Raw genomic sequence first — 25,034 nt, 5'->3', positions numbered from 1 at the left:
GCGGTAGCGCTGAAAAGTGACCGTTATTTTGAAGGTAAGCAAAAAGCAAGGAATAATATTTAAGATCATTTTATTAAATACATGCTTCTGCTAGCAGTTTCAATATCGCCTCGTGGTAAGCCCTCTGCGCGTCCGGATAAAAAGCCTTTCTAGATAAATGGACTATCTAACACTGACATAATTCTTCAAATCCAAACCACGTCTTTAGGAGTCTCCAAATCTTCAATTCCTAAGGCCATACGATACTTTCAATCCAGGGCACGTAGTAGGACACCCGGGTGTAAAGACCCGGGAATCCAACTTGAGCACAATTTGTGTTCCCCACAGAAGTCACTCCGATGAGAAGGTAGGTGCAGAATCCATCAGGATTCAGGATTTGGACTGGTCCTCCACTGTCTCCCTGAAAAATATTAATTATTAAGTTACAGCTGCATCGATCGATTTTAAGGTTAAGTAACAAGTGATCATCTTGTCTGTTTATCTGTACATTGACCCATGTGCTAAGAGATAATAATAAATAAGAGGAAACATTATTTTATTCTTTGTTTGTAAAGGCACCGAAACTACTGGACTGATTTAAAAAATTCTTTGTCATTTGAAAAGCTACACGGCCAGTTAATTTCCACAGGATGCGGGTGTAACTACGGGAAACAGCAGGAGCCCGATTCTCCTAAGTTAATAATGTCAAAATTGAATAGAAATTGAATCGCAATAGCAATTTTAACCATATCGGGTATTCTGCTACTAATAAAAGACCAATCGTATTCCAATGACATTCGATGGGTTTGCGATTGGTCTGCCATTTGGTCTATACGGTAGTTTGCTTTACAATCATATTGCAATCGTAAATTATTTGCAGATAATATGATTCATTCTTGGATGACAGAAACGGATAAAAATATTTATTTAAAAGAAAAAATAGCGGAATGCCGCATACGCTTCAATTATAATTGAGTCGTGATTGGATCTCAGTCGAATGTGAATCGTATGTCGCTTTAATAAAATTAGTAGAATCGAGCCGTCTGTTATAGTTCTTATCTTCTTAAGTAAGTTCTTATCTTCTTACTTACTTGACAGGTATCCCTAGGTATGCCATCATCACCGTAGCACATTTGAGTGCTATTATCGTACCCCTTCACAAAAACCCTGTGAGGTGGGTATTGTGCCTTGCAGGCTTCATCCTTCGCTTTCCATAGTGGTACCTGTAAAAAAACATCTTGTATGAAATCAGGCATTAGAAATATTTATTTATGAAGCATTAGTACAGTGGAATGATATAATTTGTGTAAAGATTCTTCACATCTAATAGACAAACATATGTTGCTGGGGAGTTTGTTGCCCCCTTTCTTCCCAGCAAAAACACATAGGAAGTGGTGATGAGTGGGCGTTTTGGGGCTGTCTTAAGTAATTCTGAGTTTCGGTACTTAAGTGTTATTTTTTAGCCAGTTCTAAATAACTGCTTTTTAATTTTGATGTATGTATAGGTGAATATTCCTTCACATGGCTTTAAAAGCTATATTTTATCCTGACACGGGAAAAAGTTTCTTCAGAACACAGACAAAGTCAGTGTACAGTAAAAAATCTATTTTACAAAAGGACAACTTCTTTAGTATACCCAAAATCTCGTAAGGCTGACAAACATTACGCTGAAAACCGCACCAAAATCGGTTCAGCCAAACGTGACATACTATCCCACACACATACATGCAAGTCAAACTGAGGACCTCCTTTTTTGAAATAGGTCAAACATAGCATAGCTTACATTCTGAAGAACATTAGCGTTAGGTCCCCTATGACCCAGAGCACCCCATCCCGTGGCGTATGCTCTGATATCATTAACATCACTACCCACGTGAAGACAGGCTGGTCGGATCTTGTAATTTGGCTGGATCCTGCAAAAATAAATTAAGTATGTACGACCAAAAATAGGTTAGAGTTATTTATTAGTTCAATATGAGGAAAAAAGAACTAAGCATAAATAAAGCTATCTAGTGTAGTATAGAGAAGTATAGCTGGTAAATGCCATTCGAAGTAATTACTCAAACAGCTAACACTGAAATTATTTATCAAATCGTTCCAGTACTTTCTGAAATTAACGACTGTCATTGAACATCTTTGGCAGTTACCAGTCAGAAGCTAGTAAGTCTGAACCAGTCTTACCAAGTGGTATTGGGTTGCCCAGGTAATTGGGTTGAGGACGTCAAATGGTAGTCGCTCCATGTGGCACGATGGTACTCAGCTGCATCCTGTTAGACTAGAAGCCGTCCCCAACATATTTGGGAAAAGGGCTCGGAGGATGGATGATTATGAAGCTGAAGAGTTCGTTTGTATGTTTGAACATGCTCAAGAACTACTGGCCCGATTTGAAAATTTATTTCAGTGTTAGATAGCCTATTAATCGAGGAAGGCTAGGGGCTATGTTTTATCCGGATTCCTGAAGAGGTTCCCACGGGATGCGGGTGAAACCACTGGCGGAAGCTAGTATTAGTACAGATGGTGAAATTTTTTTTTTTTTTTTTTTAAGTATTTATTTATTCAAGAAAAAACATAGCACTTTGCACTGTATCATTTTTGGAAAACAAATTTACATAATCATGCAATAGTAGACTCTATCTTTTAAACTAGGACAAGCCTGTATCTTAAAAGACAGTACTTACGGTTTATCCAACTCCAGAAGAGCAATATCGTGGTATACAGAAGGTGGTTTGTATTGCGGATGTTTCACAATACGCTTGAACTGGCGAACATTTTCAGGCGGAGTGTTAGGAATTTCTTCTCGTTCGAGTATACCGAATACTGCGTAGGAGACCACCTCGCTATAATCAAGTGTAAAAGAATTGTAATATTATTTTCGCAGTTAAACAAAGACATAGAGAAATTATTTTCTTACCTATATCACTACAGACTACTATCGGTAACTTAGGTAAAACATAAGCCGGTTTTTTATATTCATAATTTTAAGTTTCGACTCTCGATTCCCACTTTTATCAAGAGGTATCCAGGGTAACTGGGTTGAGGAGGTCAGATAGGCAGTCGCACCGTGTAAAGCACTGGTACTCAGCTGCATCGCGTTAGACTGGAAGCCGACCCCTAGGCCAACCCCAACATAATTGGAAAAAGGCTACGCAAATGATGAGATAATCACTACTACTTGTAACATTAAGGTAAAATATAAGAGGGATTTTTATATATGTTTTTTCTGTTATTTATTACCTTTCGTCTCTCAACTTTCGACACAAAAATTTCAACTCTCGACTTTTATTTTTTTATTTATTTAAATCAGGCATCTAAGGTTATCGTGTTTTGAACTTTACTATTATCTACACTTCAAAGACAAACATGGTTAATTAAGTTTAAACTATACGAGCAGCAATTTTTTTATACAAAAGTCGAGAAGCGTCTAGCCAAGATACTTCCGAAGCTAGATCCTTACTGAGTCCTGGTGGCCGTGCAGTGTCCCGCCGTGAGCACGAAGCTCTCGCTGATGAGGGAGCCGCCGCAACCAAACGTGGCCTCGCTGAAGTTCTTCCCGTAGCCCAGGAGAGCCTGAAAGAGTAACGTATAACATGTGTACGTAGTCAGATCTCTCTCCGGTGGTGTCAGATGCCGTCCCATCGCGCCATGAGAGTGAAGGAACAGTGAGTGCACCTGTGCCCAAGCAAATGCTTGAGCACTATAATATGTCCTGCGCAGTTGGCTAATCTCCTTACATGGAGCTATGGCTATCCTTATATATGGTATATCCTGGGGCTGCAGTGCAGACAATGTCCCATCTAATCGCATGTCCACTGTGTCCTGAAACTTGCTCGCGGGAGGACTTAATGAGCGCATCCGGCCGTGCTCTCGCTGTGGCGGCATATTGGGCTGACATAGTGTAGTCTCAATATATGACATGTCATCGACATGAAAGAAGAAGAAGAAGTATATCCTTACATGGCTAGTAGGACATCGCCATCATATTGTAGTATGCGTAGCCTTTTCCTTAGCAACAGAAAGTGTGTTAAGTATGTTGGTATAGGACTAAGGAAAAGATGGGCAGATGATGAAATGACAGTCGACACCCGATAATTTGGCGAGCCAATCGATCTCCGGGGCCTTTTCTCAACTATTTTTGGGTCGGCTTCCAGTGGTGCCAGATTCAGCTGAGTACCAGTGTTTTTTTGTTTTACATGGCACTTAGAAGTATTCTTACCATATGTGGGAATTCATGGTCTTCCGCATCGATGCCTCCTCCCCCCGTTATCATAGAGTCCCGCACTCCGCAGTAGGGGTCAAACTGTCTCCTGCCATTCTTACACGGCAGATCTATCTTACTTTGATGTTCTGCACATTCTGAAACAAATTATAAGCTTCGAAAGTTACACATTTTACGTCAATTTTATGCAAACTTTGATTTAAAAAGATAACATAAAAGCAAGAATGCTTCTTGGAAGATGACGGCTGATAGAAAAGTATGGAAGGAGAAAACATGCGCCTCCGATCCCAAATAAAATTGGGATAAGGGCAGGAGAATGATGATGAACATAAAATTAAACACTGGATACTAGAATGGCACAAGACACTAGCAGTTATAGATTTTTGCCTATGTTCGGTAGGGATTAAAACATTGATAATTGTACATCTTTGGCAGACTTTACGAGTAGACAGAAGCCAGCAAGTCTGACACCAGTCTTCCCAAGGGGTATTGGGTTGCCCAAGTAACTGAGTTGAGGAGGTGAGATAGGTAATCGCTCCTTGTAAAGCACTGGTACTCAGCTGCATTCGGTTAGACTGGAAGCCGACCCCAACGGAAAAGGAAAAGGGACAAGTTCAGGCAAGTGAATGAGTGTCACTTACTTTTCCAAGCTTTTTCACTTAGAATTTTTCCAGTTGGTTTTGTATGTGTGAACTTGGGTTTTGGACAAGTCGTGTTGTCGCTCTCAGAAGGTTCAGAATCTCCTTTTATTCGCCTGCAAAAATGAAAAAAAAAATCTTAAGTATATTGAAGAAATAGCGTGTATCTAAAATGGGAGCCGGATTAGCAAGTTGAAGTGGCAATGGGCAGGCCATATTGCTCGCAGAGCAGATGGCCGATGGGGTTGAAAAGTGCTGAAGTGGAGACCACGGACTAGTAACCGCAGCGTAGGACGTCCACCAACGAGGTGGACAGACGACCTTATGTCGGTCGTCGTCGACGCTGGATGCAGGTCGCCCCCAACAGGTATCTGTGGAGATCTAAGGGGGAGGCCTATGTTCAGCAGTGGACGTCCTATGGCTGAGGTCATGATGATGATGATGATGATGAAAATGGGAAATACTTACTCAATCAGAGGCTCCACTTTATCATGATTTTCTAAGCAGCATACTGTGGGAATTATAGAAGTACCGTTGAAATAGCAGATCTGAAAGTTAAAAATATCGATAAGTATTTATTTACTTTATTTTATGTATTTATTTTTTAATAAAAAAAACCGGCCAAGTGCGAGTCGAACTCGCGCTCGAAGGGTTCCGTACCATTATTAAAAATCACGTTTTTTGTATGGGAGCCCCCCAAAATATTTATTTTATTCTAGTTTTCAGTATTTGTTGTTATAGCGGCAACAGAAATACATCATCTGTGAAAATTTCAACTCTCTAACTATCACGGTTCATGAGAAATAGCCTGGTGACAGACGGACAGACGGACGGACAAAGGAGCGAAAACAATAGGGTCCCGTTTTACCCTTTGGGCACGGAACCCTAAAAAAACACCAGCCCCGAGCGTGTAGGGTCACGCTCAGGTAGGGTTCCATAGTTTCCTGAGTACAGCCCATACCTATTAGGTATGGGTTTTTGGGTGGTACCTAGGTAATTTTGGATTTATGAACCGATTTTTAAACGGTTTTATTTAGCTCACCCCGTTTGTTTTATTTATTATTTATTCATTCTTGGGTCAAATTTAGAAATTGAAATTTCAGTGCCTTCCTGTAGTCAGATTGATCTGAAATTTGGTACACACCTTTATTTCCGATGACAATACAATATAGTAATATCAATAACATTGCAAATCCAAGATGGCCGCCGGTACAAAATGGCGGATAACGTAGGTTTTATCAATCCCGTCAATGTGGGTATCAAATGAAAGTGCTCAACCAGTAGAATACAATGTACTATATAAAATTCAAATCCAAGATGGCGGCCTCTACTAAATGGCGGATAACTTAGGTTTTATCAATCCCATCAACATGGGTATCAAATGAAAGGTCTCAACAAGTAGAATACAATTTACTATGCAAAATTGAAATCTAAGATGGCCGCCGCTATCAAATGGCTGATAACAATTTTTAAACGGTTTTATTTAGCTCATCCCGTTTGTTTTTTTCTTGGGTCCAATTTAGTAATTCAAACACCCTCTTCCTGTCAAGCGATTAATCTGAAATTTTGTATACACCTTTTATTCCGATGACAATACAATATAGTAATATCAATAACATTGTAAATCTGATATGGCCGCTGGCACAAAATGGCGGATTACATATTTTTCCACAACCCCCTCAATATGGGTATCAAATGAAAGGGCTACACAAGTAGAATACTGTCAGCAACCCCAGCAGGGCCCAACAGGGCGCCAGGCCTGCCTGGGCTGCGGGATTGTTCGAAAGAGTTACCGTGGCCCTGGTACATAAAAGGCCTACGACGAAACATAACTATTTTTATTAGTCAGTAAGAGTCTGGCACTCCCTTACCGCTGCTGACCCAGGGAGGGGTCACTTGATGATTTTTGGTGTCGTTAAAAAAATGACTTTTTTTTAAATTAGATTGTAATAAATTATTAGGTAAGAGACCGTGTAATAATGATGCACTAAATGAATTAGATACAATGAGGAATATTCGGTAGGAATTTCATTAAATACTAAAAACTAGAAAATAAAAAATCGGTAAAAAAACTTTTAAGTCAAACGGTTTTATCTTATGTGCACTGAAAACTAGAAAATAAAAAAATAGTTACTTACCTGTCAACCTACGTAGGTGGTCTTGGTCATATTAGACTAAAATAAAAACGTGGGGCCCCTCTGAAATCCTACCTATGGCAAAGCATATCTTTATAAATACTTTGGTAGATCATGAGCTCGGCGTTCGCTGGTGAAGCCGCTACGGCTGATTATTGATTGTCAAAATCTCCAGTTACGATTATAGTAAGTCGATGCAATCCACACCTATTATACCTCTAGAAGAAAGTACTACAGCAACAGTTAATGGGCCCCACGTTTTTATTTTAGTCTAATATGACCAAGACCACCTACGTAGGTTGACAGGTAAGTAACTATTTTTTTATTTTCTAGTTTTCAGTGCACATAAGATAAAACCGTTTGACTTAAAAGTTTTTTTTATAATTCTTTTTTTCATCTCATCTTTCCTTCCTCCGTGGCCCGAACAAACTATTGGCCTGCGTAAAATACTCTGATTAGGTCCGAGGCCGTCACAAACGTGTTGCTATGAAGCAACGGCTAGGCGCTTTAACAGTGAGTGTGTAAATGAGTGCTTAGTGAGTTTTGTTACCTTTGGATGTATTTTAAACTTGAGATCTCTTACAGCTGAAGGACAGAGTGGTAAATATCGGCAAACTCCTCTTTCCCCAGTTTTTGTCTCGCAATTTATATCTGAAAAGTCATACGTAGGGTTAACGTCAAAAGTAGGTGAACAAATAATGTTTTTTAAAATGCTTAACATGTAGGTAAAGGTTCATAATTTTATAAGAACACTAGCTTTCGACCGCTTCTTCGCCCGCGTAGAATTCGGTTATATCGCGTTTCCAAGAGAATTCTTGCAAAAGTCCGGGATAAAAACTATCCTATGTTCTCTCTTAAGGCCAACTCTGTCACTGTACCAAATTTTATTGAAATCAGTTCAGTGGTTTAGACGTGAAAGCGTAACAGACAGACAGAGTTACTTTAGCATTTATAATATTAGCAGGGATTTCTCGAGAATGATATAGGTTTCCATAAAAAAATATTATTACATTAGTAGAGATATAGTTTCACAGATAGTCTGCCTACACACAATTCACTAGGACATTAATTTAAAAACAAGTTTTCTGGTTTTCCTAAGTGACTCAGTTACTGATTCAGAACAATAATAATACAGACCCATTATTCTATTATTTACGAGTTTCCTCGTATGAACATCCTAGCACTTATTTAGTATATAATGCTAAATGTTTCCCGCAGTTTCACCCACATCCCGTGGGAACTACTACCCATACTGGGATAAAATATAGCCTATGTTACTCGGGAAGAGTGTAGCTTTCTAACAGTGAAAGAATTTTTAAAATCGGTTCTGTAGTTTCGGAGCCAGTTTAGGGTACAAAAAAAAACAAAAATTTGTTTCCTATTTATTATATTAGTATACCTCCAGATAACACTAAAAAATAACGTAGCTTTCTATTGGTAAAAGAATTTTTAAAATCGGTTCAGTAGGTCCAGAGATTTACCCCCTAGAATGTCGACCTGTATGTAACTATGTAATGGAATCTAATCTCACTAATTTAACCATCTTCCAAGGATCGTAGCATCATGATAATTGTCAGCTGTATGTAGTTCTGATGACAATACAATAATATGGTACTGTCGAACTGATCTGATGATGGAGCCGGGAGATATGAACTGGAACTTTTTGGGTTTTTACGTGCATTTATAAAAGCGTTTTTTTTAACTATTAAGTAATGTATAGTTTACTAACCTTCACAATTCACTAACACACAAACACACACACAACCAAACAAAATGATTTTAAACATATTTACACATATATTTATTTATAAATATAATTTAATTATATTATAATTTAAATATTGGCGAAGTAAACAATTTGACCCTACTTCCTCAGGTTAAAAACCCGACTGACAGACTATAAGTAAACATGTAATAATATGGTCAAGAATAAATCGAAAATTAATGTTGGGTTCCTTATATTACGCAATCAGTGCATCCGATAAGAATTTTCCGTGGAAACTACTCCGAGTACCAGGAAAAACTAGCTTTTATCCTTCCTCCATAAATGGGATTTGTCATTTGTTATATCATCAAATGACCTCTCCCGCTGTGTGTGCAGCTCTCGGGAGTATCAGACTCTTACTGACTAAACCCACCATGTTTCTTCTTAAGCCCTTTATGTACCAGCGCCGCGGTAACTCGCGCGAACAATCCCGCAGCCCCGACAGGCTTTGGCCCTGGTTGGCCCCACTGGGGTTTGCTGTCTTTCCTTGAGGAGCGTGGGACGACGCGCACCGTCGACATGGGCCTGTTGTCTCTTAGGAGACGGAAGGACGATGAGTCACCCCAATTCTTCAGTTTCTTCATCATCATCCTCCGAGCCTTTTTCCCATCTATTTTGAGGTCGGCTTCCAGTCTAACCGGATGCAGCTGAGTACCAGCGCTTTACAAGGAGCGACTGCTTATCTAACCTCCTCAACCCAGTTACCCGGGCAACTCAATACCCCTTGGTTAGACTGGTGTCAGACTTACTGGCTTCTGACTACCCGTAAAGACTGCGTGAATTCTTCAGTTTCTTGATAAGGCTTTATTATATGACATACGGAACCCTAAAAAGCGGGTCTTCCGTCATATGGCTAAAATGTTGTTTTACCTGTATATCTGGATTTAACTTAGTTTTCCTCGGGCATAAAAGTCATCGAAGGTCGATTGGTCAACCAACTGCATTTATTTATGTTTTTTTTAAAGTTAACTCAACAAAATTGTTATACTCAGTACATTGACCGAAGTTTTTTTTAATTGGCATACATCAAAAGAGGGGTCTCGCTGTGTGTGCAGTGTGAAGGAGTGTCAGACTCTTACTGACTAAAACCCATCATGTTAATTCGTAGGCTTTTTATGTATCAGCGCCGCGGTAAGTGCGTGTCTGACTTGCTCACGAAAATAATCCATACCATTTTACATAAAATCCCCAGAAAATCATATTTGTTGTATGGGAACCTCCAAAAATGTTAATTTTATTTAGTTTTTAGTATTTGTTGTTATAGCGACTATTATCATATGTGTCTATGACGGTTCATGCCTGGTGACAGACAGACGAAATAACGGACAACGAAGTCTCAATGATAGGGTCCCGTTTTTCTCTTTGCTTACGAAGTATTAAAAACTTATGGGAAATAAATTCTTTTCACAGCACTTCGATTTTAGGGAAAAGACGAGGCAGATCAGATGGTAGTAGGAAACAATGGGTAGTAGGTAGGAACTTTAAATAATAAAACAAACAAACACTTTGTATAAAAATATTTTAATCTTAAAAATAAGTATGGCAATACATAACTTTGTTCATTAATTATAATTTTAATGTCATTTTTTATTGACGATTTCTAAACTAAGTATGATATTTTAATATTTTAACAGGAAGTGTGGTATTATAAACATAAAATATTTTGGAAAAAAGGCAAAAAATAAGGCAGTTAAATCAGTCACTTTTCAGATATATTTTTAACGAAGAGATTCTCAATTAGACTGTTTTTTTTCTTTTTACCTTAAATAAAAGTATTTTAAGATGAAAATCTTAGTCTCTAAGTTTTACGAATAACAAGCAATTTTGAAAACTAGCATCACTTATTCGCTTATTCAAAATATACATAAATGTAATCTTATACATAAGGCTGTTATACATAAGGCATATTCGTACATTTTATTACGAATCTTTCAATTGGAGTAGCTTGATGTGCACATTAGAATAAGACATTCATAAATGAAGTTACTGCCTTTAAACGCTAGTCTGAAACTTTAGGTACCAACACTTTCACACTAGTGGATTTTCCGCTCGTTTTTTTCTGAGTGACAAGGCTAGGTTGCAATGTTTTATGGGAGCCTGCAAAGGCCTGCTTGAAATAAAACCATTCGACTTTGAGTTTGACGATCAGAAAATCCGCCAGTGTGAAAGTTCTCTTCAATATTTTTCTTCTAATTCGGCCACACAATACTCTCAATCCAAGGTATATAGTTAGCGACTCTAGTATAAATACCAGCGCTGCCCACAAACCCGCAGGCACTGCCGAATGACGTCACGCCGACCACTGTGTACATGCAGTTAATCTTTCTGTTCTTCACTTGGATTGGACCGCCGCTGTCACCCTGAAAAAGGTATTGAGTGTTATTACTGCAGTATTGGTGAGATTAATAGTAATGTAGTAAAAGTGTTTAGGGGCGATTTCAACCAAGGCGGCTGTTCTCATGCAAGGAGATCAGTCAGCTGCGCAGAACATACTATAGTGCACGAGTATTTGCGCAGACACAGGTGCACTCCGACACGACCGGAAAGAGATCAGGCGCAGGACCGAAATTTACTCTCCGATGCACGGGTGAATCAATCACCAACTTCCAGACTAAGGGCTGCTTTGTGAAAGTTTAAGAAACCAGGTGAGAGGTGAGGTTACCAGTCTTATCAAGGGGTATTGGGTTGAAAGGGTAACTAGGTTGAGGAGGTCAGATAAGCAGTTGCTTTTTGTAAAACACTGGTACTCAGCTGCAGCCGGTTTGAATGGAAGCCGACCTCAACATAGTAGGGAAAAGGCTCAGAAGATGATGATGGATAGAGCTTATGGTGGCCAAGTGGGTGAATAACCAACCTCTCAAGTATGAATGTGTTGGTTCGGTCCCATGTCAAGCAATTACCAATGCAACTTTTCTATGTTTGTATGTATTTTCTAAGTATGTATATCTTGCAAAAACTGTGGCTCCCGGCTGTCAGTGAACATCTTTGGCTGTCGTTACGGGTAGTCGTAGTTAGTAGGGGTATTGGGTTGCTCGGGTAACTGGGTTGAGGAGGTCAGATAGGCAGTAGCTGCATGTGACAGACTGGTACTCAAGAACAAGGAGAAGAGGCTTATACCCAGTAGTAGCATAATAGGCCGGATGAAGACTTACTTGGCAGGTATCCTTAGAAACAGTCCTGTCTCCGTAACACATTTGAGATTGCGGACTGAAACCCTGTTTCATATTGCGATGAGTCGGCCATTGGGCTGAACATTCCTCAGTTGTAAACTTGTGTAATGTCACCTGAAAAAGTAAAGTCAGAGTAAATGATGACTTACATTATAAAGATACTAAATAAAGCTCCTTACATTATAAAACTACTAACGAGTATATAAAAAAGAGAGTTTCTTTGTTTGCTTAAAAGTGCTAATCTAAAGAAATGCTGGCCCGATTTGAAAAAATCTTTCAGTCCACTTATCGAAGAAAACTATGGGCTACTTTATATCCGGGTGCCCGAAATTGTTTCCAACAACACACGTTTTGTATAGGACAAGGGTGAAACCGCTGGCTGAACCTCATCATACACTATTATTGGTCCATAATAAGCTGCATCTTGTTAACCTGGATGGAACATCGCCAACACCAGACCTATAATTGGGAAAAGGCTAGGCAGACGATAATGGACCTACCTTCTGCAGCCTGTTGGAGATACCGCCTCTATAAGCTGTGAGACCCCAGCCGGTGGCCAGAACCTTTCCATCATTGGTGGTATCACCCACGTCCAAGCAAGCTGGCACTACGAACTGGCTTAGGTTGATTCTGAAATGTTAAAATATTTTTCAGTGATCTTGAAACTGGCCTTGTCGAGAAAGTATAAAAAAAATAATTCGGATCTCGAGTTTTTTCTCTTTTAGTGGATCTAAGGTGCTCGTGGCGAAGTAATAGCCACACGGGTCGATCATAAAGTCATCGGTTTGCCCATGAGACTGGGGTGAGGGAGTTTAGATAGGCAGTCGCTCCATGCGGCACACTGGTACTCAACTGCATCCAGTTAGACTGGAAGCCCCCAATAACTACATACACATGATGATCTCATTTATGTACTGGACCCGTCTTACCAAAAACAAAATACATAATACGAAGAATATGACAGATACTAATATGTATTGCTAGGGAGTTTGTTGCGCCACTTCTTCTTCACAGCAAAAACACATAGAAAGTGGTGAAGGGCGGGCGTTTTGGGGGCTGTCTTTTGCAAATCGACGTTTGAAAAGTGCTGTTTCGCAGCCAAGATTAAATAGACGATTTTTGATTTTGAAAAAGTCGTGGTGGCCTAGTGGGCAAAGAACCAACCTCTCGAGTATTAGGGCGCGGGTTCGATTCTGGGTCAGGCAAGTACCAATGCCACTTTTCTAAGTTTGTATGAACTTTCTAAGTATATCTTAGACACCAATGAATGTGTTTCGGATGGCACGTTAAACTGTAGGTCCCGGTTGTCATTGAACATCCTTGGCAGTCGTTACGGGTAGTCAGAAGCCAATAAGTCTAACCAAGGGGTATTGGGTTGCCCGGCTAACTGGGTTGAGGGGGTCAGATAGGGCAGTCGCTCCTTGTAAAGCATATACATCCAGTTAGACTAGAAGCTGACCGTGACAGTTGGGAAAAGGGCTTGGAGGATGATGATGATTTTGAATACTTACTCTTTTTCAGTCTCAAGTAAAGCAATATCATTGTATTTGTTGGGTGGTCTGTATTCTGGATGCTTGATAATATTCTTGACTTTGTAGACCTTCGACGTGTCTGCAGCGGCATCATCCCTGCTTATTGCACCCACTGCTACGTAGGTTATAGGACCCCTCGAAAAAGAAATACATAATTAAGCCTTATTAATATCACGGTGGGTTGCACCATTTAAGCATAACCATAACTGATCATTTTCAGTAGTCAAATCTCCGATTTGACCAATGGCTGACAAGTATACAGCTGGATATAGAGTGGTTATCGTTATGCTGAATGGTGTAACTGACCGTCAGAATTTAGAAGGTTCAGCGTTTACGCCAAAAGTACCGGATCTACTCAAATGCAACTTCCTACATGGTTTAGAGCCTGAGAAAGAACATAGGTTACTATCTGTTCGGTCTCTCGGGTCCCGGGTGGGACCACGGGAAACCGCTACTTAATATAAAATATGGAATAGGGATATTTTATCCACAAAGGCAGGTCTACTCTAAAAGAAGAATGACGAGAGCGTTGTGCTAATTTTAAACAGTAGTTATATATATGTATGTAAAAACGCGACAGACAGAGTTACTTTCGCATTGATAAGGTTAGTAAATGCAAAACTTACAGGTCCCTACTAGAAATACAATGTCCAGCAGTGAGGATAAACTTCTCACTGATGAGGGATCCACCGCAGAGGTACTGGAGATCTTCGATTGTGTCTCCGTAGCCCACCATCACCTGGAACCAGAACAATGAGATATTAGACTCAAATGTCAATTTTATTTAAAAGAAAGGCGATATGTACATTATGAAAATAAACTAAATCAATATTTACATAAAAGGGAAACTTAAAACTACTAAAGGTCGATGAGGACCAATTTTTCGACGCCTTTTATTAGTCATACTAGACTGGATATCTGCAAGAATGCATGAATTGAGGAGTTCATGGCTAAGTAGTAGAATAAGTCACTGGGTCTACTTATCATGAGATTAAGCAACGCTTGGCAACGGGAGACCATCTTCGTCATGGCGAGTTTGAAATTGGTGTGTCTCAGCTGTAATTCTGAACATCTTTGTCAGTCGTTACAGGTAATCAGAAAGTCTGGCAACCAGTCTTACTAAGAGGCATCAGGTGGTCTAGCTAATTGGGTTGAGGAGGTCAGACAATGATCATCATTCGTCATCTGCCTAGGCTTTTCTTAATGAAGCCAACCTAGGCTTCCAGTCTAAAAAGATGCGGCTGAATACCATTGTGCTACAAGGAGCAACTGCCTATATGACTCCCTCAGCCCAGTTAGCTAGCAAACCCTCAGTGTTACTGGTTGTCAGATTTTATTCCGAACTAGGAGAGGAGGCATTTGCCCAGCAAGTGAGCTGATGATGATGATGAAGAATAGTGAAATCCCTGTTTGCCCTGCGGTGAGCTGATAATGATGAAGAACAGTAAAATCCCTCACCATATGAGGAAACTCGTACTGAGCAGCATCAACTCCTCCGATGATGAGATCGTCAGCAGTGTGGTAGCAGTGCTTGCCCCTGGTCATCCCTCCGGTGAGGGCCATGCCCTTCTCACAGGGGTATATGTACTTCTCCTGGTATTCGATGCACTCTGTAATATAAAGATTGGATTTATTAGGGTTCTGGACCCAGAGAGTTAAGTGGGACCCTATTTCTAAGGGTTCGCTGTCCGTCTGTCACCAGACTGTATGTCATGAACCATGATAGTTAGACAGTTGTTCTCAGAAGATGTATTTCTGTTGCCGTTGTAACAACAAATACTGATAATATGATAAAATAAATATGTTATTCCGAATCGCAGTTTTTAGGAGGACCAGCTCAAGTCGAGTTTTATGCTTGAGAGTTCCGAAAAAGTAAACGTAAAGAACTACTACTAATTTATTATTGAAAATGTATGTTACTGAAATTTCATTTATCACATAATCTCATTCGATCGGCAAAATTCTGTCGCTCAGTTTTTAACGTCCTTATTATATATACGCCCGTATGAGGTCAGATAGGTAGTCGCTCCTTGTGGCACACTGGTACTCAGCTGCATCCAGACAGACTGGAAGCCGACCCCAACATAGTGGGGAAAAGGCTCAGTAGATGATACTCTTTCCCCCTATTTGTGTTATGCTTATAAATGCTTTTTTCTTTCTTTCGTTCTTTTACAGAGAAGAAAACGGTCTACTCACTATCAAAAGCCTTCTGTCCCGTCTTGGGGGCAGTCAGGGTGGGGGAGATATCTTCACACTGCGAGCTCTGGCCTCCTACGTCGTGATAATCATACGTTGGTGGAGTATACTCCGTAGTTGTTGTTACTACTGGCCTGAAAGAATATATTTATTCTTTTATTCAATTATAGTTATCGGCACGAATCTTGAGCTCTAACCTTCACCTACGCAGAAGTAATTTATTGGGTCCCTTTTGTGGTATGAAGCGCGGGGGCGGGCTAAAGCGGTGATTGGCCCGCAGTGCATCGCGTCATAGCCGTCACTCGGGATTGGTTCTTTGCTAATAAATCACTTTTGCGCAGATGTAGGTTAGAGCTCAAGATTCGTGTCGATAACTATAATTAAATAATACATTCCTTGTGTGTTCATAAAAAGTAGCTTATATGTTAATCTAGGGTATCAACTATCTACATACCAAATTTCAACCAAATCAGTCCAGCGGTTTTTGCGTGAAAGAAAAACAAACTTACATCTATACATTCTCACTAACTTTCTCAGTTATAATATTATTAGAAAGTAGAATTATTAACAGGCTGTTTTCTTGTGATTTCAAGCAAATAAACAATCAAACTCTTCAGTTTTATAATCTAGGTACTATATACAAATAAGTCGGGTTTTCCTTCCTGACGCTATAACTCCAGAACGCACGAACCGATTTCCACGGTTTTGCATTCGTTGGAAAGGTCTCGGGCTCCGTGAGGTTTATAGCAAAGAAAATTCAGGAATTTCAACAGAAAAGCGGGAAACTCTATTTCTTTGTTCACATACAGCGCCATCTCTGATACATAGCATGAATTAATGTAAAACGAAGCCACCTGCTGGCGAAACGGAGTTCGCCGGGTTTGCTAATGCTAGTATACATTTTTGATGTTTTTATACATATTATGGACATTTTCTTACCGTCTAGTGGTCGTCAAGGGTGGAGGCATAGGCACTGGGTTAGCTCTTCCGTCTAGACAGCATACTACTGGATCCGAAAGTTTGAACGAGCATATCTGTAGAATAGACAGAAGATATTAATTTCCTTTGAAATATAGGATGGTAAGTATATCTCCGTCGCGCTTAAATCCAAAATTAGTTCTCGGGTCAGGCCAAAATCACTTCAGCACAAAGTTGGAAGTCTATTTGTTTGCGGTGTTACACCCTCGTGCTTATCTTAATATAAATAACATATAAGAAGTCTCCTTTTATCCAGGTGCGGGAACAGGTAGACAGGTAGTTCCCTCGGGACAGGTAGTTCACCCGGAGCTACTATAGTATTGAGGAGCTAGAAGTCTGTAAGTTGTCGGCCTGTGCCTGGGAGGGCACGTCTCGCCGGCGTCCCCGAATGCTACTCAGTAGCAGTCGTTGTTACAATTCCACGTCAGAGGCCGTCAGGCGGATTTGAGAAAACCTTGACCCTAGTGCTAGTTAGGTGATTAAACCTGCAGCTCACTCGATAAGTAGAAGTCAAAATTACTGATTTAAATAAGTGTACACAGATACTCGGTCACTTGAAAAGACAATGCCTTTTATCCGAGTGCGGCAAGTGGTGGCTGAATAATTAACTCTTATTTTCCTCAATAAATAGCTTACACATTAAAACCTCCCATTAAGGCTCGCATATTACCTTAAAAGTCTTATCGGGTATACTTAGAAATTACGTAGGTAGGTACGGAAAAACCCAATATTATTTCATCTGTGGTATAACTTTGTTTAACCTACAGAACAAAAGAAGACGATTAAAAGTATTATTTAAAACCACAAAAGAATGGTTTTATACGTAATTTATTTGTTTGTAAAATTACAAAGAAACTACTTGATCGCGTATTTTGTGATCATCATCATCTCCCGAGCCTTTTCCTAACTATGTTGGGGTCGGCTTCCAGTCTAACCAGATGCAGCTGAGTACCAGTGTGCCACAAGGAGCGACTGCCCTATCTGACCTCCTCAACCCAGTTACCCTGGCAACCCAATACACCTCGGTAAGACTTACTAGCTTCTGACTACCCGTAACGACTGCCAAGGATGTTCAATGACAGCCGGGACCTACAGTTTAAAGTGCCATCCGAAACACAGTCATTGGTGTCTAAGATGTCAGAATTTCTTCGGAATCACAATTCAGAATCTGGTTTAATGGTAATTAATCTTAAATGAGACACGTGCCTTTTAGTCGTTACAAATAGATTAAAACTTGAATTAACCTAATTAAATAATATATAACGATAGTTATATAAAAGTGGTTTAGTTATATCAATATTTCTATATTATCCTGTTTTTAATTCCATTACATAATACCCTTTGTAATAGTAAATATAAACATAAATTATTTCAATAATCCTATTTTCGTATTTACATTGTTATTATTTACCTACTACTTTATCTTGTCCTAAAGGAAAATAAATTACAATACATAATATTATATTATGTATAAGTATTTTTCATATAAATCTGTGTCTTTGTTGTGTTTATAATATTATTTTACCTTCCCAATATAGATAGTATTATGTATGTATATAAATTCTGCCTGGAATTATTATTTAGGGTAAACATTTCTGTTTCTTAGCCTTTTGGCTAGTTTTGACTACATTTACGGGCGGGTGCCAAGTAAATGTAGTGTGTAGTGTGTATTTACTGTGTGTGTGGTGTTATGCCATGTTCATCCAACTGCATGAACTTTCTGACGATACGACAGGTGTTGAGAATTGCGGCTTTCTGGAGTATTATTATTCTATTATTCTTTCTTTATTGCACACATAAATACAGAGAGACACACTGAATACAGAGAGATAATGTACAATGGCGAGCTTAACCATTACCATGGAGCAATAATGATATCAGTATAATTAAACTTTAAAAACCTATATCTTAATTAATGTATATTATTACGTCAGTTGAACATCTTCGGCAGTCGTTACGGGTAGTCAGAAGCCAAAAAGTCTGACAACTAGTATTACCAAGGGGTTGCCCGCGCAAGTGGGTCGAGGAGGTCAGATAGGCAGTCACCTAACAAGCCCTAATATTAGTTTTCTCAAATCTTCGTGCTTTTCGTGCCCTTTCAGCATGTCGATTCTATAAAATATCACAACTCACTTCGACATCACTCTCACTTCGACTTCGATCTAAAGGTAGAATTCCGTGGACGCGACAATAGTCAACCTTTGAAAATGTATGGCACCGTTGTCGAGGCCCGTGACAGTCGCGCGCGGACGACGAATTTCGTAAGCTGCTCGCGGCATTGTCAAAAATTTAATTCTGGTTTTACTAAAATTCTATAGATGTTATTAAGCGCTAGACCATGTTGAGAAGCGTACGGCCGCGAGCGGCTCACGAAATTCGTCGTCCGCGCGCGACTGTCGCAGCCCTCGGCAGCGGTGCCATACATTTTCATAGGTTGACTTTTGTCGCGCGCGGCTGCGACAATCGCGACCCACGGAATTCTACCTTAAAGTTTCGTGATTGACATTGTCAAACTACACTAGCGCTTCACTATCGAGCGTGTTGACAAGTTGAACTAAATCAAAGTCGAGATTTTGACAGATTTGTCAAAATCTGTCTATCTATAGGGGAGGTAGGGGAGAGATGGGCAGTTGGGAGACATGATCAAATCAGAATAAAAGGGGGGTCCTTTTATTCTGATTTCTGATCATAGTTTTGTTTTTTTTTAATTGGGTAGTTTACGTTACCGACTGGTAACGGTGTTCATCCATAGACTATCTGTCATTTCTGTGAGATGTCAAGAACAAACACTCGTAAAAGTACTTAAATATTTTGTTGCGGTTTCGGATCGTTATAAAGAGAAAACTAATGAAAGGTATGTGTATTTTCTATTATTAATTATTGATTGTCAAAATCTCCAGTTACAATTATAGTAAGTCGATGCAATCCACACCTATTATACCTTTAGAAGAGAGTACTACAGCAATAGTTAATGGGCCCCACGTTTTTATTTTAGTCTAATATGACCGGGACCACCTACGTAGGTTGACAGGTAAGTAACTATTTTTTATTTTCTAGTTTTCAGTGCACATAAGATAAAACCGTTTAACTTAAAAGTTTTTTTACCGATTTTTTTTTCATAAACTAAGTCAAAAGTGTCCAATGCTCTCTATGGTAGGGAGGCTTGGACATACCATGTAATGTATAATTTGTAAATTTTTGCTCTTCTTCGTCAGTGAAAATTTGTGAGGTTATAAATCTGCGCGAAAAATCCTTTATAGAATCTTGTTTCAGGTACCGTTGCCAACTTGATCTAGAGACTATTATATTTAAAATAGTGTTTAAATAAAGTTCTAAGTGTTTTAAAGTGATTAAGTGCCTACATTTAACGATGGCTTGAATGTTTTTGCTTAAATCTTTATTAGAAGAAACTCATGCTTTAGATAATTTAGAAAAGCGTCAACAATCTGCTAGAATTCGTAGTTTACCTTTATTAACTCGCGATGATGACTATGTGAGCATATATAGATTGTCAAAGGAGCTAATTGACCAACTGGAGTCTGATTTACTGCCCCTGATAAAGCCCACAAAACGTCGAGGCAAAGGACTTACAACTCGTGTAAAAGTAAGTATTGACACAGTTTATAGTTGAAAAATTGTAATCAAGCACACAATAATAAGAAAAACACTTAGTTCTTAATAAGGAGTATTCCCTTTATGTGGTTTCCCCGCCAGCTGATATGTTTTCAAAAGCCTCTGTACTTCAGTTATAATATTGGTATTCTCTTAAGCATGAAAATAACCAAATTGGTCTCAATTTTGTTTTCACTAAATCCAGATAAAGTAGGTATTACATTTTTTATTGATTTATTGTTTCACAGATACTATGTACTTTATCATTCTTGGCTAGTGGCAGTTACCAGAAGGTTATTAAAGAGGGCATCAGAACTTATTTATCGCAACCGTCTGCATCTCGTTGCATAAATGAAGTAGTGGAAGCTCTGAACAATCCGGCCGTAGTAAAAAAATATATAAGGTTTCCTCAAAATCAGCAAGAAAGGCAAAGCAAGGGGCTGTGCCATTTTGTGCCGGCGGCCATATTGGATTTAATTAAAGGTGTATACAAAATTTCAGACCAATCGGTTGACAGGAAGAGGGTGAAATTTGAATTACTAAATTTGATCCAAGAATAAATAATAAAACAAACGGGGTGAGCTAAATAAAACCGTTTAAATATCTCGTAATGTTGAAACTGATTGTAATTTTTAGGAAAGCTCTTTCATTATATCTAGCCGAATATAAGAAATGGCAATAAAAGTTGATAATGATCTGTAAAATCTGATTTTTTATGCAATAAATTGTGAAAAAGTGCCCATCCCTCCCCTACCTCCCCTAAAGTTTGAAATGACATTACGAATCGAAGTGAAATGCGAGTTGTTGATCGAGTTTTATAGAATCCCAGTACAGGTATGGGGGTGTCACACCGCCAACTCCCAGACTCGATCGAACGGGTGAAAATACAGAAAATTTTTGAAGTGCAGACAGTTTTCTAAGTATGAAAGTACCCTGATGGTGTGAAACTTTCACGGTTTCTACAATTAACATGCAAATACATTGCAGTTTCGCGGACATTTTAGAAATTTTGATACTGTTGCGCGAGTACACCGAAAGATAACTTACATTTACGCACACAGGTGAGTCTCACATGCTTTCGTGAGATAAAACATCTACTTACAATTATGGATATGGTAGAAGAGGACGACCGAAAAAACGATGGATGGATTGTGTGAAAGACGACAAGGCTAGAAATATACGGCAGATAGAAGAATATTGAAGAAGAAAGAAACATGCTGCTCCAACCACAAATAAGATTGGGATAAGGGCAGGGAAAGGCAGGAGGATGGATGGATGAAGTAGAAGTAATTACCTGAGGGTTTCTCCTATTTCTGATGTCTTCAATGGCTGTCCTACATTGACCTAAGACCGTGCAGACGCCAGTCATGCCATCTTTAACGCAGGATTCACCTGAAATTAGAAAAAACAACATATATAGGTATTATAATGTACTAGGGACCGATATTTAGCTTAGGCTACTGTTCTGTAAGGAGATCAGCCAACTGCGCAGGACATGTTATAGTGCACGAGCATTTGCTTGGAAACAGGTGCACTCACTATTCCTTCACTCTCATAGCGCGATGGGATGACAATCCAACACCACCGGAGAGAGATCAGGCGCAGGACCGAAATTAACGTGCTCTCTGATGCACGGGTGTGTCAATCACCAACTTTCAGACTTTGGGCTGCTTTGTAAAATTTTCTTGAAACCAATAAAGCGACCGTTATGCCAAAACGAGTTCAGAAACACGCAATTTTCGGAAAGCACTTTAATTTGGAGGATCCCGGCTGTCATTTAAACATTTTTGAAATTCGATGCAGGTAGTCAAAAATATGAAATTAATTTTGAAAACCAGTCTTGCCAAGAGGTATCGGGTTGCCCAGGTTCGATAGATATCTTTACGTACGTAATTGTAAGTCCTCCTCTTTGACACCAATCGGACCAGTAGTTCCTGAGATTAGCGCGTTCAAACAAACAAACTCTTCAGCTTTATAATATTGGTATAGATTAAACAGTATATTAAATATACTGTATATTGGTATAGATTAAAACTCTGAAAATTTCTTTCAGTGTTGGATAGCCCATTTATCGAGGAAGGCTATAGGCTACTTTTTATCCCGGTACGGGAAGTAGATCCCACGGGATGCGGGTGAAACCGCTGGCAGAAGCTAGTTTTATAATATTAAGACTAATTATCGCATTTAGAGCCACAAGACACAAGCTGCGCTTAATTTGTGGCTCAACGACAATGTAAGGTTACTTTTTGGTAAAAAAGTTTTTTTAATATGTAGTTACGCTTACCTACCAACAAAATCTTTTAGTATTTAGATAGATAAACCATTTATTTAGGGCAAACAAAGATATACAATAAGAAGTAAAACAAAACAAAAAGAGGGTAAAAACAGAAATGAGTATTTAATTTCTTATCAGAGACCTAAACACTAGACTTATTTTTTAAGATAGCAGGTTAACAGTTTATCAATACATTCATATCTTAGGACAGACCTCGTTCGGTCTTGGGAAAACCCACAATGCAAAAAAAAAAATGCGTTTAGGCACTAGTTGTTCCCCACGAATAGGTTCTGGACTAGTGTTCCTATCAAACAAAATATTGCAATCGGTCCGGATTTTTTTACGTGAAAGGTTGACAGACAAACAGCTACCTACTTAAAAACCTGATAAGAAATATTGACTTTAAGCAATTCTAAGTTATAGTCACTTCTCAGTGACTATCATACACATATCATTGAATCATACATACATCAATAGACATCAATATAATCTTGCACATAACTGACTGAGTAAAGGTGAAGGGAAACATATTAAAGAAACCTGGACTATAAAGTCTGATACCATCAATCCACCAAAAATGCCCGCCGTTGCTCTCCGAGCCGGTCTGTCTCTGGACCCTAACGCTCAATTCTTCCCTGTATGAGAAGAAGCCAGTATCCAGCAGTGGGACAATAAAAAGGCTGAAGATTTTAAGGAACCATAATTGAGAAAGTCCGAATTGCATTTTACCGGTGTTTTTTACCGCTAACCGATAAGCTGAAGTTGGTCAAGTATCTTACGGTACTTATCAAATAAACCTGTACGAATGTCCTAGTGAACCTGATTAATATTATGAACTAACTTTCCTCCGCAGTTTTGCCTGTGTTGCGTGGAAACTACTGCGCGCATCTGGATAGATAATATTAACGACGCCAAAAATCATTAAATGACCCCTCCCGCTGTGGGTTAGCAGCGGTAGGTTAGAAGTCAGACTCTTATTGACTAAAAACCGTCGTGTACCGTCATAGGCCGCGTATGTACCAGGTTTTGTGTTTCGATTTGAAAAAAATATTTCAGCCCGTTTATCAAGCAAGGCTACACGCTTCTGAGCTTCCTGAGGTCAACGTGATAAAATCAATCAAATAAACGCGTCAGTCTTATATTAGTATAGATTATTTATAATGCACTCAAAAGAAGCAGTGGGTACAAATACTTACTTACCGAACAAGAAAAAACATTACACATACAAATATTTATAAAAAAGCTTAAAGTATGGGTAGGTACTTCACCAAATCAAATATACCTCTATCTTTATTGGTACTAGTTTTTTTCTCAGTTCAACCCACGTCCCTAGAAAATTTCTTCCCGTACCCGCATAAAATATAGCCTGTCACCCAGGAATAGAGTAGCTTCCCAACGTGAAATATTTTTTCAAATCAGTATAAAAGTTTAGGAGTATTTAGGATACAAACAAATAATCGCTTGTGTTAGATACCTACATAATATAAGTCTTTATAAAAATGTTAATCAAAAGTCATTTATTTAAAGTAGGCTGAAAATCAGCACTTTTTGAAGGTCTTTACAAACGACAGCCCCCAAAACACCCGCCCTTCACCAATTCCTATGTGTTTTTTGCTGGGAAGAAGAAGTGGTGGAACAAACTCCCCAGCAACACAATTCTGTCTGTATGGTTTGAAGAACCGTATAATCATCAAAATAATCGAATGTAGGTAGGTACTAATGTCCACGTGAAAACTATACCTTAAAACATGTACCTAACACAAGCAAAACAAAAAAATATGTAGGTTAAACAAAACACTACCAGCAACAAAAAAAAACAGTATTTTGACAAACACATAGTTCAAGGTTGATAACCTCAAAAAAACAAAACATTTGATACTAAAATAAAAAAAAATATATACCTTCAAACTCCGCATAGATCGTCCAAAAACACAGAAACAAACAAAATTGTTTTAAATACATAGTTTTTGTGTATTAATAGCACATTTGAAACACAAAAAAATATGGAAAAGATTTTTTTTTTTGCAAAACGCGCGCGTGTGTTGTCTTACGCTGTATATTAGTTACTGAATATAGCCAGACAGTTGACTGTATAATATTATAAAGATGTGACTATATTATCAATTTGTTGATTCATTTTATATATAGGTATGTACTAGTTTTGTTCGCGGTTAGTTCTCGTCATATTATTTTCCGTGCTTGATTTTGCCGTCAATATAAAACGTCAGTTTTTCATAAAATAACTGTAATACTAACTATGATTTTTTAAGTTTAAGTTTGAAAGTCTTCTTCTTCCTCCTGTCCTGTTCAAAATTTTACTTGGGGTCGGCGCAATATGTCATCCTCTTCCATTTTCCCCTGTCACTCGTCATACAGACACTCACTCTCTTCCTATTCATGTCATCTTTCAGGAAATCCATCCATCTTTTCTTAGGTCTTCCTCTTCCTCTCCATCCACATTCATAAGTTTCAAAGTAAACCGCTTTTTTAAGAAATTGGACTTTTATTTTGTCGGTTAAAATGGAGCCAAGTTTGCTT

At 38.9% G+C, this 25,034-nt stretch overlaps 2 protein-coding genes across 2 annotated transcripts; both read right to left on the bottom strand.

The window, feature by feature from the left end:
* Positions 1-142: 142 nt before the first annotated feature.
* LOC110374960 (serine protease snake) lies at positions 143-8,855 on the bottom strand. Its single transcript, XM_064043088.1, has 10 exons — positions 8,698-8,855; positions 7,519-7,619; positions 5,302-5,381; positions 4,837-4,949; positions 4,193-4,332; positions 3,434-3,546; positions 2,658-2,816; positions 1,763-1,892; positions 1,071-1,202; positions 143-400 (listed from the first exon to the last, which is right to left on the bottom strand). The coding sequence occupies exons 1-10, from the start codon at positions 8,753-8,755 to the stop codon at positions 230-232; spliced, it is 1,197 nt and encodes a 398-aa protein (XP_063899158.1). The 5' UTR covers positions 8,756-8,855; the 3' UTR covers positions 143-229.
* A 1,380-nt stretch (positions 8,856-10,235) lies between these two features.
* On the bottom strand, positions 10,236-24,557 carry LOC110374943 (serine protease snake). Its single transcript, XM_064043017.1, has 10 exons — positions 24,398-24,557; positions 21,516-21,613; positions 16,571-16,665; positions 15,632-15,765; positions 14,894-15,045; positions 14,062-14,174; positions 13,415-13,570; positions 12,404-12,533; positions 11,886-12,017; positions 10,236-11,093 (listed from the first exon to the last, which is right to left on the bottom strand). Exons 1-10 carry the CDS (start codon positions 24,456-24,458, stop codon positions 10,923-10,925), a joined length of 1,242 nt encoding a protein of 413 aa, XP_063899087.1. The 5' UTR covers positions 24,459-24,557; the 3' UTR covers positions 10,236-10,922.
* Positions 24,558-25,034: the final 477 nt, after the last annotated feature.

This window comes from Helicoverpa armigera, chromosome 30, assembly GCF_030705265.1.
Source record: "Helicoverpa armigera isolate CAAS_96S chromosome 30, ASM3070526v1, whole genome shotgun sequence".
NCBI classification, from domain to species: domain Eukaryota; kingdom Metazoa; phylum Arthropoda; class Insecta; order Lepidoptera; family Noctuidae; genus Helicoverpa; species Helicoverpa armigera.
Note: the sequence above shows the minus strand (reverse complement) of the source record. Positions and strands in the feature narration are given on the sequence as shown.